The 14,041-nt window shown below is 44.7% G+C and overlaps 1 protein-coding gene across 1 annotated transcript; it reads left to right on the top strand.

The window, feature by feature from the left end:
- The first annotated feature begins 1,357 nt into the window (after positions 1-1,357).
- GPN3 (GPN-loop GTPase 3) lies at positions 1,358-11,254 on the top strand. Its single transcript, XM_053368088.1, has 8 exons — positions 1,358-1,461; positions 2,554-2,662; positions 4,267-4,434; positions 5,012-5,136; positions 7,047-7,162; positions 9,295-9,391; positions 10,004-10,132; positions 10,798-11,254. The coding sequence occupies exons 1-8, from the start codon at positions 1,414-1,416 to the stop codon at positions 10,858-10,860; spliced, it is 855 nt and encodes a 284-aa protein (XP_053224063.1). The 5' UTR covers positions 1,358-1,413; the 3' UTR covers positions 10,861-11,254.
- The last annotated feature ends 2,787 nt before the right edge of the window (positions 11,255-14,041 follow it).

Raw genomic sequence — 14,041 nt, forward strand, 5'->3', positions numbered from 1 at the left:
ACCTACTGTTAGGCAGAGTGAAGAAGAGAGATCTTGAGGCGACTGGTTTGGAGGTGGGGGGAGGGCAAGAAGAGGAAGCAAATTCTTGCCTAGTTCACTTATTGTTTCTGGAGTTTAGCTCCCAGGGAGAAGGAGGAACCTGTGGGAATCCACAATAGCCAGCCGTGTACATTTGAATATCTACTTGCCATTATTCTGCCTATGTTTCTGCTTTCAGAGCTAGTTATTACTTACATTATTACAAAAAACAGTTACAATAAAAATACAAAAAAGCAGTTACAATAATTTATGATAATAAAGAGTGGACACATAGTCCTACAGATACAACCGGCCCTTTGAGGGTGACCAAACTGCTGATGCGGCCTCCGATGAATTTGAGTTTGACACCCCTGCCTTAGAAGACCTATGGATTCATTTAAACCTGTGGCATTTGGATTTGTGTGCTCTGTATATGCCTTGATGAACACTTTCATACATATGTACTGTATCTAATTCAACTCTAAATATGTGTCAATATAGCGACGCAGGTGGCGTTGTGAGTTAAACCACAGAGCCTAGGATTTGCCGATCAGAAGGTTGGCGGTTCGAATCCCCGCGACGGAGTGAGCTCCTGTTGCTCAGTCCCTGCTCCTGCCAACCTAGCAGTTCGAAAGCACATCAAAGTGCAAGTAGATAAATAGGTACCGCTCCGGCGGGAAGGTAAATGGCGTTTCCGTGCGCTGCTCTGGTTTGCCAGAAGCGGCTTAGTCATGCTGGTCACATGATCCGGAAGCTCCCAGAGCCACTAAAGCGAGATGAGTGCCGCAACCCCAGAGTCATCCGTGACTGGACCTAATGGTCAGGGGTCCCTTTACCTTTTTATGTGTTAATATAGCAATCCTATGATGCACCCTGACCCTAGAGTAAGTGCAGATGAGCTCTGTGGGGCTTTACAGGACATTTTTTTAAAAAAAGTCAAGATACATGTGTGTGTATTTCTAAAACCATCATGCATTTGCTTTTATCACTGAAAGGCAGAGTCCAAAATAAATAATAATAAATATTTTTTACTTAATCAGAAAGCCATTTTAAGGACTGGAGCCTCATTTGCAAGAAACAGCAACCCAAACAAGCCACCACATTTCCAACCCTCCGGGGCCAAGGCATGAAATGAAACCCAGCCCCGCCCCCTCTTCAACACTCCAGAAGAGCGATCGGGCTCTGGCGGCTCTTCAAACCTGCCCAGAGGCTCCAAGTTTGACTTTCTGCGGTTGGGCCCTCGGGCTTGCCGTACCTGCGGAAGTGACGTACAGACCATGGAGCCGGGTGACGCGAGGATAGGAAGTTGAAGTACGTGCGTGCTACGGGTGGCCCGTTGGGCCAAAGTTGTGGCGCTTGGTCTTTTCCAGGCGCTGCGCTCGGAAGGAGGCCGAGATGCCTCGCTATGCGCAGCTGGTTATGGGTCCCGCGGGGAGCGGGAAGGTGAGTGCGGGCCGAGGCCTTGTGGATACTTTGACTCGAGCGCTGCAAAGAGACTTCTGGAAGGGCTGCCTGCCCCAAATTGCCGTCCTTGCTATGCACAGCAACGCAGTTTACAGCCGATGATCTTAAAAGCTTATTCTTCTTTTTCTGCCTGTTTAAGGGGTTTTACCCCTCCTTAACCGATTTTTGAACTATCAATTAAATTAACAATATTGAAGCGAACAAGAAGATAACAAAACAGTCGTCAAAAAGGGAATACAGAGCTTGGCAAATAAAGTCTGTCTTCTCTCACCCAGTCTAATAAAGTCCAAAAAGTTGCATGTACAGTATTGATGGCAGACGAAAACCACTTTCAATCGATTTTACCATAGTAAAAGCTTCTTAGTATACTTTGGTTTTTAAGTGCTGCTTATTCCTGCTGCTGCTCTTCAGATGTTTTGGACCACAACTCTCACTGGCTGGGGTTGGCAGTAAAAATAAAAAAGCAACAGTGCAGCGAAAAGAGCAGCAAAATTTTAAAGGGATAAAACTGAATGAAAGGGGGAAAAACTGGCAGAGATATCATTGCCTAGAAAAAATAATAATGCCTAGAATCTTTTCTTTTAAAGTCCAAACTTGGTGTTAAAAAGATATCCAAATGCAATCGAAACTGGGGGAAATAATTCCGTAAATGGGGTGGCAACACTGAGGAGGTCTTCTCCACAGTTCTCACCCATCTGGCCTCACATGGCAGAGACACACAGATGAGGCCTTGGATGAACTTGTCACATGGACAGGCTGATGTAGAGACAGCTGTTCCTTCAGAGCTTTTCAGAATACCTATTTTCTCTGTAGAATTAATAACCATGGTTATTCATAAAATTTAACCAAACCCCTGTAAAACCTCCTGATCATGCCTATTAAGGACCCAGATAGATTGTGCTCAATGTTATTCGATGGAAAGCAAATGACTGCCCCATGTTCCAAAGGAGACTGTCGGCAGAGATGTCTCAATTATCTCCTCTCCTCAGATGTTGGATTCCTGCCCACTGATAGAAACTCTCCTGGTGGCTTTTGCTAGTTTGTTAATGCTCTGGATTTTTTAAATTCCAGAGCACTTACTGTTCCACCATCGTCCAACACTGCGAAGAACTGAATCGCTCGGTCCAGGTAGTGAACCTTGATCCCGCTGCAGAACACTTTGACTATGATGTCATGGCAGGTAAGGCCAAGGCTTGAAGCATATAGGGATGCAGCAGGTCATGGATGCTTTAGTTGAGATTCCTGCATTGCAGGGGGTTGAACTAATGGTTCTGTGATAAGAAGCGGCTTGCTGAATTCTGTTCTCACAGGATGAGTGCAATAGCAGCCTCCCACAATAGCAGTTCCCCAACAGCTGGTATTTTCTGCAATGCCCCTCCCTGCACACAGACCACTCACATGGGAATCTCTGGAATCTTCCACCTCCCACATGTTGCAGCTACTGAGCACCCTTTTCACTTTTTCTGCCCAATTATGAAGCCACCCCCCCTTATTCTACACCCCTTCTAATACTCTCGCTTTCATCTTCACCTCCATGCCTCCTTTTTTCACAACTCCCCTTTGCACACCCCTGTTTTCACCTTCAGCCCCATATTTCTCCCTCCTGCTGCTTCCTTATCTCAATTCCCACTTGTACACAGACCACTACCATTTCCATGCTGCCAACTCTCCTATTCTGCGGCCCCTTTTGCACACACACCCATGATGATACATGTTATTGTATATTTAAGATGAATAGAGTCTTTACTGCAAGCTTGTCAGTTAGCTGTTTAGTTAGAGGTTAAATTCAGTTGATGTACATGTTTAGGTGTTTGGTTGTTAATGAAATATCTCTGCTAAATCACTTCATTGAATCTGGAACTGCATGTTGAAGATAACACATGGTATCAGGAGCAAAATATGTTGTGTGAAGGTACTAAGGAATATTTGAGGGCTCCATATCCTTTATCTCTCTCATATGAGGCAGCTGAGAAATGGCAGGGGGAGACGGTTGAGTACAGTTGGACACTGAGGTTATCCTCTGAGGGTCTTTGCTGGTTCCCTCACTGCGAGAAGCAAAGTTACAGGGAACCCAGCAGAGGGCCTTCTCGGTAGTGGCTCCCTCCCTGTGGAACTTCAGACTTTTAGAAAACTATCTGACTTTTAGAACTATCTGACTTTTAGAAAACATCTGAAGGCAGCCCTGTCTAGGGAATTTTTTAAGGATTGATGTTTTTATTATATTTTAGATCTGTTGTAAGATCTGTTGTTAACAACAACAACAATCAGAAGGGACAGACACTGACATATTCCTCTTCATTTCTCCTAATGCCCCCTTGTTGCTTCTTCACAGCACTCCAAATGCCCCCTTAACCCCATCCACTTCCACTTGCCTCCTCCCAAGTTCCTTCTCTTCAGCTTTCTTCTCCGTCTACAGAGCCTTAAAACACACTCTCTCTAACACACCCCTTCCTCCCACATGCCCCCTCGTTCTGCCAAATGCCACATTTTCCTTCACCCACTTCCAACTTCCCTTTCCCCTTCCTCCTTTCTCTTCCCCAGTCACCAGCTGACTAAAACTGTCATGCACAAGTCATTTACTACAGACATGAGGCTCCTCCTCCTCCTTCCTGCCCCTGCCTTTTGTGTTTTGTATTTTTATTTGTAAGCCACCTTGAGTTCTGGTCCAGGGAAAAGGCAGGATGTAAAAAAATATAACGCACACAGACATGAGATAGAGAGAGAGAGAGAGAGAAATCAAGCATAATTGTTGTGTTCCCCCTCCCTTTTTTGTTTTTGTTTCAGATATCCGGGAATTAATTGAAGTGGACGATGTCATGGAAGACGATTCTCTAAGGTTTGGCCCCAATGGTGGCTTAGTATTTTGTATGGAATACTTTGCAAGTAACTTTGACTGGCTGGAAGGCTGTCTTGGCCACGTGGAAGACGATTATATACTCTTTGATTGCCCAGGTGAGCAAAGAATTTTAAAATAACAAAGGGAAACAAAAGCTTAGTGCAGTTGTGGGGGGAGCCCTAGTACACACACTGTGGGGAGGGACCACTGCTTTGCAGTAGAGCCCTTGGGACCCCTCCAGGCCCTGCCTCCGTCCACTAGCGCAACCCCTCCCTCAGCTCTGTTCTGCACCTCCTTAGGTGCTTTTACCTGGCTAGAATCTAGCCTTGAATTATGATCATTCCTCTTGCTTACCTGAACGGAAAAAGATCTGGTGTGGCGGCAAGTGTAGGGGCTTTAGAAACCCAATGTGGCTTTTTTGTGGCTAGAATGTCACCTGCTCTATAAGGATAAAATTCATGCCTGTTGCTCTGAGTCTGGGCCCACTTGCTTTCGCCTTTGTCTTTAAACCACTGTCATTTTTGTCTATTTCTGTTTTCAGTTCTTAATTATATATTGTTGTTTTTATTGGTCTCAAATAGGTTGGCTGTTTAAAAAATGAAGAGGTTTAGCTACCTTGAACCTTTTATGGAAGGGCAGGGTGCAAGTCCATGAAACAAATACATTTCTTAAAAGTTGTGACCCCTTCCTCAGGTCAGATTGAGCTCTACACGCACCTGCCAGTGATGAGGCAGCTTGTCGAACAGCTTCAGCAGTGGGAGTTCCGCGTCTGTGGCGTTTTTCTCGTTGATTCTCAGTTTATGGTGGAATCCTTCAAGGTAACTTATAATTCTGCCCACCCCCAACAAGTGACAAATCTAGACAGCCCCCTTTTTTTTCTTTTTAGGGTCTTAACACAATTTGGCATCTAAATATGACTCTGGGGCAAATTAACCTGCTGTCTTAACCATCTGGCTGCTTGCTTTCTTGTATTGCTGTAGCAACTGGATTTCTGGACAGTGGAAGACTTAAGACTTTGCACTGGTTCAAGTGGAGCCCTAATCTCCATCCCCCCCTCCCACCACTGGACTAGTGCTACAAAAAGTCTCGCTGCACCATTCAGACACCAGTTGATGAGAACATAAATAAGAGCACTGCAAGTGGTTTTGCCTCAAAGCCTATCCTTTTCCCACAGTAACTCACGAGATGCCTGTGGGAAGGAAACTTGCAAGCAGCAAAAATATTGTAAAATGTTTGAGTATTAACATGATGTGGGAAGTGAAGGTAACAGGGCATGTGGGATTGGGTTAAAAGTGATATGAAAAGAAGAATTTTAAAAAGGAGAAGGGGGATATGAACAGAATAATATTATGTCATAGTATATAAGGTGGAGTAATGGGCTAAGATAAGGGAAATTTGAGACATAATAACTGGAAATATATAATTATAAGCAAGGTTTGAAAAAGGGTTAGAACTTGCTGAATTTGATGGAATAAAGAGGAACACAAAAAAGAGAGATGTGAGGAGGTCAGGACAGAGGGATATGGAATTTTGAAATTTGAAAGTGGATTCTTCTTTTTTCTTCTTTTTCTTTTTTTGTTAAGTGTGTATTTTTTCTTGCTTGTCTGTTCTTTGTTTTTTGTTTGGGTTTTATCTGATTGATTGATTTATTTGAAATGATGACTTTTTTGTTTTGTAAAATCTCAATAAACATTTATTTTAAAAAAATAATAATTTTAAAAAAAAGGAAACTTGCAAGCAGGACCTGGGTGCAGCAGCCCTCTTCTCCATACGTGATTCCCAGCAACTAGAATCATAGAGTTGGAAGGGGAGGTCCTGAGAATCATCTAGTCCAACCCCTGGGAATATGCAGCTGCCCAAACAGGGATTGAACCTGCAACCTTGGTGTTATCAGCACCACACTCTAACCCAGGGGTCAGCAACCTTTTTCAGCAGTGGGCTGGTCCACCATCCCTCAGACCCTGTGGTGGGCCGGACTATATTTTGAAAAAAAATATGAACAAATTCCTATGCCCCACAAATAACCCAGAGATGCATTTTATATAAAAGGACACATTCTATTCATGTAAAAACACGCTGATTCCCAGACCGTCCACGGCCAGGTTGAGAAGGCGATTGGGCTGCATCCAGCCCATGGGTCTTAGGTTGCCTACCCTGCTCTAACCAGCTGAGCAATCCCGCCTCTGATATTGGACATAGTACATAGCTTTATCTTCTGTGAATTTGCCTAACCCCATTTTAAAGCTGATAGCCATCACTTCCACTTTTGGGGAGTGAATGCCATAGTGTAACTATGTGTGAGCAATTGCCTTCTTTTGTGTCTCCTAAATATTCCAGCATTGAGCTTCATTTGGTTCTGGTATTATGGGAAAGTGTGGAACTTTTCTCTATCAGCTTTCTCCACATCATGCATAAGTCGGATGGGCAGGGTACAAATAATAACATCATCATCTGTTCTCTGAACTGCAAAGACCCAATTTTTGTAAGCTTTCCTCACAGGGGAGTTGCTCCACCCCCTTGATCATTCTGCTTGCCCTCTTCTTCACTCTTTCCAGCTCTACAATATCCCTATCCCTTGCGACCTCCAGATGCCACCTATTTCACCCTGCTGAATGGCTGGCCTGAGACATCCCTGCAGCAGCAGTTAAACAGGTGGCATTTTCGGAACGGGGCACCTTCACATCTCTTCTCAAATTCCGTTCATTTTTGTGTGTTTCCCTCTTGCTAGTTTATTTCCGGAGCCATGGCTGCCCTGAGTGCAATGATATCGTTAGAGATTCCCCAAGTCAATGTCATGACAAAGATGGACTTGCTGAGCAAGAAAGCCAAAGCAGAAATTGAAAAGTAAGCATGTGGAAATGCGGCCTTTTTGCCTCAATGCTGTGGGGCTAGATCTCATGTTTTATTATTTATGTAATTTACACACTGCCTCATATTTCAAAGAAAATCTCTCAGTGGTTTGTAACATCCTAAAAATGTCGGAAATAAAAGTCAAATACCAAAATACAGCAGCATAGATATCAGTTATCTAAAATATCCTCTTAAATAGTAATATAAGATGAAACAAATAAGATATGGGGAACACAGTAACAACTAGCAGACCCAGAATACCACAGAGACAACCACCCACCAAATACAGAAGACTCTGTTTGTAGGTAGCAGCAGCACATTCAATTCTGCCACAATCTTAAAGCCTCCCTCATCATGCTCTGGATGAAATCCTGGCATGAGGCTCAGGCTGCCCTATTTACCACATGTTTGGCAGAAAAGCTAAGTGTTTAAGGTGACTCTTAACTGGGAAAAAATTAATGGTTAAGCGATGCAATAATAAAAAGGCAAAAGGAATGAGATGAGAAGGGGAAAAAAGTACTGTATTTTTCCGTGTATAAGACCTAGGTTTTTTTCTTAAAAATAATGTCCAAAATTTGTGGGTGTCTTATAAAGGGGGTCCATCTCCCCCATTTTCTTAAATCGGAGTCCCCAAAAATTGGGGGCATCTTATAGATGGAAAAATATGGTAATTCCCATCCTTCTTTGTATATAGCAAAGCTTATATAATTGAGACCTATCTGGGAAGGAAGGGACTGAGTGGCAGTTTCCAGTCCTGAGCAAGTTCAATTCTCAGCATCTCCCAGTCAGGCTGGGAATGGCCCCTGCCTGAAACCCTAGACAGACACTGCCAGTCAGTGTAGACAGTGCTAAGCTAAATGCACCAATGAGCCTGTCTTAGCATATGACAGCATATTCCTAACCTGTCACTACCAACTCCCATCAGCTCCACCTTCCAGAACTGTCCAGCCACACTAGAAGACTTGAGTTCAGCTTCCAATGAACGGAGGAAACTGCATTAATGGAAGGGAGGGGTGAAGATGTTCCCCACCCCAAAATAAAAATGAATTAAAAAAAAAAGTCTCGGAAGAGCAGAAAGGGCTAATTTCTTGCCCTTCAGATGTACTGTATTTTTCACTCCATAAGACGTACCTGACCATAAGACACACCTAGTTTTTAGAGGGGGAATGCAAGAAAAAAAATATTCTTTAAAGGGAGCGCTGAGCAGAGCTCTTGGGGGCTTTTCCGGGAGGTGGGGGAAGGGACTGAGGGGCTAAGCCAGAAGCTAGAACAGCGAGAGGGAGCGCTGCGCAGTGATCCCCCTTGCTGTTCTGGCTTCTGGGATAGCTGTGCAGCCTGCATTCGCTCCTCCATAAGACGCACACACATTTCCCCTTACTTTTTAGGAGGGGAAAAGTGCGTCTTATAGAGCGAAAAATACGGTAGTTGGACTAACTCCAGCTAACATAGCCAGTGGTTGGGAATGATGGGAGCTGGAGTCCAACGGCATCCAGAGGGCAACAAGTTAGCCACCTGGAGATACAGAACACCTTCATACATGTGGTGGAGGTTGACATCTGGTGCCACTCACCAAACCTCCAGGGTTGGGTTCTTAGCTCTGTGACAGCTTGCAGTGGTTTGTGTACCTGATCCTGTGCACAATTATTTGTGAGGGGAAACGGCCCTGGATTGCCGCTTAGGGCAGGGACGAACTTCTGGGATCTACTTACATGTTTGTTTGTTTACTAGAACGCCAAGATCTGCTGAAGCAGAGTCATTTGTCTAAGATGTACAGTTAGAATCCAAGCAGGTTGCTTGTGGTATCAGAACTGAGCTGAGCTCGCAGTTCCATTTCACACACATTCACACAAATCCACTCTTGACTAGCACTCTTCATTTCAGCTGCCTGATTTAGGTGGGGAAAGTTGTTCTGTTAGCTGCTGGGAGTTGTAAATGCTTGCTGATAAACTGCAGATCACCCAGAGATCTACCAAAAGCTCCTCATCGACTTCTTTCCCTGTGTCAGGGAACACACATAGAAATTTTGGGGTGGGGAGTAACTAGTATAAGGTGCAGCTAATGGACAGTTAGTATGAAGATCTTCTCAAACTGCTGTGTTTTTTAACTTTTCAACCAACACCTTCCAGGTATCTGGACCCTGACATGTATTCTACACTGGAAGATTCTACAGATTTGCTCAAAAGCAAACGGTTTAAGAAGCTAACTCAGGCTATCTGTGGGTTGGTAAGTTGATGTGTTTTAAGATCCAGCAGTGGAGATTAGTACAGTTATAGCTCTGCAGTTGATACCTTAAAATTGCCACCTGCAATAACCCAATGCAGTAGCTTCTAGTTTTTGTTTTTTCTAGTTCTTCCTTTGCAGCTCTGGCTTTAATTTAAGCCACAGCTACAATAGAAGATTCCTGTTTCACAATTTTGCTGTTTCATCCACACCAAGAAACTGTGGTTAACTCCCAGCTTCATAACAAGCCAGGATCATAAACTGTGGTTTGCGGTTGGTTTGAGATCTGGTATTTTTGCATAGCCAGTAAACACAGTGTCCTGGTTTTGATGAAACAGGAAACCGTGGCTAATTGGAGACTTCTGCACCAGATCCAGGTGTGGTGCAAAGGGAGGAGAGAAGAAGGTGGACATGCAAACACAAGGGTCACTCATAAACTGGCTTGATTCACAATTCAGTTGTCGGCCCATTACCTATTAAAGCAGACTGCATCAGCATTAGTTGCCTCTCCCACTTGTAAAGCACTCTGGGGCTAAGTGTTTGGCTTGTTAACTGTTGCTACTTGAATTTGTTGCCACACACACTCTCCATATCTGTTTATTGCCTCTTTTTTAGATTGATGACTACAGCATGGTCCGTTTTTTGCCATTTGATCGCTCTGATGAGGAAAGCATTAATATTGTACTGCAGCACATAGACTTCTCCATTCAATATGGGGAGGATCTGGAGTTCAAAGAGCCAAAGGTAAAAAGTTCCAAGGTCCTCCTGCAACATTAGCTAGGCTTCAGCCAGCCTTGAACATTAAGGCCACAAATCCGCCCTTAACCGTTGTGGCTAGCAGCCATTGATATGATCGCCCTCCAGTACTGGCCACGCCCACCTTGATAAAGGAGCTGCTGGAGGAGTGACCTTGTGTCAAGGTAGACCTCAGCCTGAAAAGGGTTAGCTGCTGTTCGGTTGGGGGGGGTTAACCTGAATAACCCTGACTTTGCACCCTAAAAATCACAGTCCCGTGCATGAAATGCCATTTTGTTCAGTGGAGTTTATTCCCAGGTATGCATATACAGGGTTGCCATGAAAGAAAACTGACCCAAATTGTGGGGGGTGTTGCATCTTATTTTGGGGTCCATTCAGTATGTTCTCCATCTTCTCTAAATCTTGTCAAAGGGTGAGAGAGACAAAAGAAAAGACAACCTATCACCATTTTCAGATAGAAATATTTACTCTGGTGTCCTCACTGGATTATGGACTGTAAGATATTGTGTGTGTGTGTGTGTGTTGGGGTTATTATTTTCATGAGGAAAAATTACAACAACAACGTTTCCTCCTTTTTTTGACAGTGTGTGTATCTTTTGCTGTCTTGAACTACTCAAAATGTTAAAGGTTTGTGTGTTTTTTCCCCCCAACAGGAAAATGAGGAAGATAAATCATCTGCTTTTGATGAATACTTCCAAGATCAAGTGGACGAATAAAGATTTAAGGGGTTATTTTGTAAAAAGAAAAAGGACTCTTCAGATTTTCTATGCATTGTATTTTGAAAACAACAAACTGCTTGATAAATCTCAGGCAGCAATTGAAGTAGGGGCATTTCCCCCCACTGCAAAGCGTTTTAATATGTGTATGTGTGTGTAATACATTAAGTGTATATAATGCCACTTCACACAGTTGTATTATTTGTAGAAGTTACTAGGCAAAGAAGGGGCATCATGAGAAATAAATTATTGACTCTCTGCATTTCTGGGTTGCTTTCTGAGCTACAAAAAGATGGAGCATTTTCATTTTAGCCTTGTAACCATTGATGGTGGTATTTACTTAAGCAACCGGAGCAAATATGTACAAATAAATTGGGAGTGTGTTTAATCTGAACTGAACTGCAGTGCTGTGGTCCTGCTGCTCAGCACTGCCTTTCTGTGCTTTGTGAAGGACAGCAGCTTTTAACAAAAGAATTCTCATGTATATTCAGGTCATTCCCTCCATGCCCTATGTTGAAAATTAAGACAGAACTTTCCCTTTCCTTAGTCTCCAGTAAAACAGGGGTGGAGGAAACTTGTTGCCCTACAAATTATGTTGGACTCCAGCTCCCATCATCTCCTGCCCATTGGTCATCCTGGCTGGGGCTCAGGGGGTTGGAATCCAGCAACATCTGGGGGACCACACATTTTCCATGCCTCCCATAATCCAGCAGAAGCAGTTCTTGCATTAACTATCTTCTGCATGCCTGGGAAGCAGGAATATGTTGTTGCATCCTAGGCTATCTGGTGCACGCCTAGCTAGGCATAAGTTCCATTGAACTTCATGGGGCTTCCTTTTGAGTAGACCCAGAAGGCTGCATTGTTAGGTCAATAAAGAGGTCAGTGTAAAGTAGCATCTTAGGCTGGACTCTGGAAAAGGAAGGGCTGGGCTGAGATACGTCAGAAATGCTGTAATGGCCTTCAATTAAGCCCCACTTTGCTAACCTCAAGGCCCCCCCTTCCCCACTTATAGATAGGCGGGGAATAATAACAACCCTACCTTACAGTGCATTGGGACGCGGGTGGCACTGTGGGTTAAACCACAGAACCTAGGACTTGCCGATCAGAAGGTCGGTGGTTCGAATCCACGTGACGGGGTGAGCTCCCGTCGCTCTGTCCCTGCTCCTGCCAACCTAGCAGTTCGAAAGCATGAAGTGCAGGTAGATAAATAGGTACCGCTCCAGCGGGAAGGTAAACGGCGTTTCCGTGCGCTGCTCTGGTTCGCCAGAAGCGGCTTAGTCATGCTGGCCACATCACCCGGAAGCTGTACGCCGGCTCCCTCGGCCAATAAAGTGAGATGAGCGCCACAACCCCAGAGTCGTCTGTGACTGGACCTAATGGTCAGGGGTCCCTCTACCTTTACCTTTAAGCCCCACTTTGCCAACCTCAAGGCACCTCCTTCCTCACTTATAGATGGGCGGGGAATAATAACAGTGCCCTACCTTACAGCGCAGGCACGCCAACTCCTAGGGGCCAATACAGTTTCAGGCCCCCCCCCCCTGTATTTTTTGAGGCATTTTGCTCTGCCACCTGGCTCCTTGCAGCGTACGATGTCAAGGTGGCCATGCCATGACGTCATGATGTTGCACGGTGTCAATCTGCTTCAGAGGATGACCCCTCTGTTACAGGGTCACTGTGTGGATATATGGAGAGACCTTCCCCAGTTCAGGAGATGGTGGGACTCAAAGAGAGCCTCTCTTTTTGATCTTAATGAGGAGACAGGCTCATGTGAGAGGAACTGGTCCTTTGGAGGGGGAGCCTGTGACCCTCCCTATCCTGCTGGACTACTGTTGGCCATGCTGGCTGAGGCTGACACAAGCCCAACAACATCTGGAAGGCCACAGCCTCCTTGACTGTGGTAGATATCATGGGTCTAAGCAAGCAACCCCTTGTATGCAAGCTTCACTCAACTTGTTGGGACTTCCTTCTGTGTAGACCTGCACTGCCGGACCCCCATTCACACACCCTCTTGCTCTCCACCACCAGGCCACGTTCTCTGCTAGATTCCTTGCTCCTTCCCTCCTGATGACAAGATCTGTTTGTGTTTAATTCAGATAAATATGAAAAGAGCCAGCCCTACCATCAGACAGAGTGAGCTGGCAGGTGTTGGGAGTCACCCCAAACTTGTACAGCCTCAGGCGTGATGAAGGATGCTGTCCTTTCAAAATCATTGAAATAAGATCCAGCCACCAGTCTAGTTGGCTTCTGTACGAGGAATGGGGAGGACCAGCCCTGACTGAGAAGTGTTTTGGTGACAAGTATGGTGTCTAGAGCAGGAGTATCTGGTTTTGGATACTGGCCTACCTTGAAGGACTCTTGGGAGGAGAAAATTGAGCAATATCACATACACTCCCCAAAGCTACTTAGAAAAAGAGTATGATGCCAATGTGAGAGATCAGGCGGTGGATCATGGGCTGTTCCTGGTCGATCCTGGTTGGTTACATGATCTCCAGCAATCGCCTCACCACCGCCCTAAAAAAACTGGTTCACCCCTCTCAAATACAGCTCAACAAGTCTGGTCAGTCCAATGGGTTGCCAGTTTATTTATAGTGGGAGTAGATCGCAGTCTCTTGGAAGCTGGACACCCCTAGATAAAGGGGGGCTAAGGCCTGCTTCTTCATGCACTGGCTCTTTGATGCATAGCTGTCAACTTTTCCCTTTTCTTGCGAGGAATCCTATTTGGCATAAGGGAAGTTCCCTTAAAAAATGGGAAATATTGACAGCTATGTTTTGACGGTCTAACTCTCTGTCGCCTCAGAACTGTAAATATTAAATCCTATTTGCATTGCTGTAATGTACGGTTTTCTGTGTTGTTAAAGAAGAAGAAAGAAACAGGAAATATTGATGTAATCTTCTGTGGGAAAAACAAATGTGGAGCCTGACCTGCATGCACATTTACTCAGAAGTAAGCACACCAGAAGACTTACACATTACTTGGTCATGAAGCTTCAGTCCTAAACTGGGTTTCTCAGAAGCAAGCTTAATTTAGTTCAATGAGATTTAAAAGAGGTGGTTGCTTTTTTAATTCCTGTATTATTGTCAATCATTAACCGCAAGTAAGCTGCATGGAATTCAATGGGACTTGGCTTCTGCTGCCCCCTGCTGGCTCTCCGCGTCCCGCTGCCTCTGCCTCGCCTGCCTC

Source organism: Podarcis raffonei, chromosome 16 (genome assembly GCF_027172205.1).
Source record: "Podarcis raffonei isolate rPodRaf1 chromosome 16, rPodRaf1.pri, whole genome shotgun sequence".
NCBI classification, from domain to species: domain Eukaryota; kingdom Metazoa; phylum Chordata; class Lepidosauria; order Squamata; family Lacertidae; genus Podarcis; species Podarcis raffonei.

Excerpts from the sequence above, each read along its gene's own strand:
- GPN3 (XM_053368088.1), top strand. The coding sequence starts at position 1,414 with ATGCCTCGCTATGCGCAGCTGGTTATGGGTCCCGCGGGGAGCGGGAAG. Across the intron at positions 4,435-5,011 it reads TATACTCTTTGATTGCCCAG|GTCAGATTGAGCTCTACACG; the intron begins GTGAGCAAAGAA and ends CCCCTTCCTCAG. Across the intron at positions 7,163-9,294 it reads GCCAAAGCAGAAATTGAAAA|GTATCTGGACCCTGACATGT; the intron begins GTAAGCATGTGG and ends AACACCTTCCAG.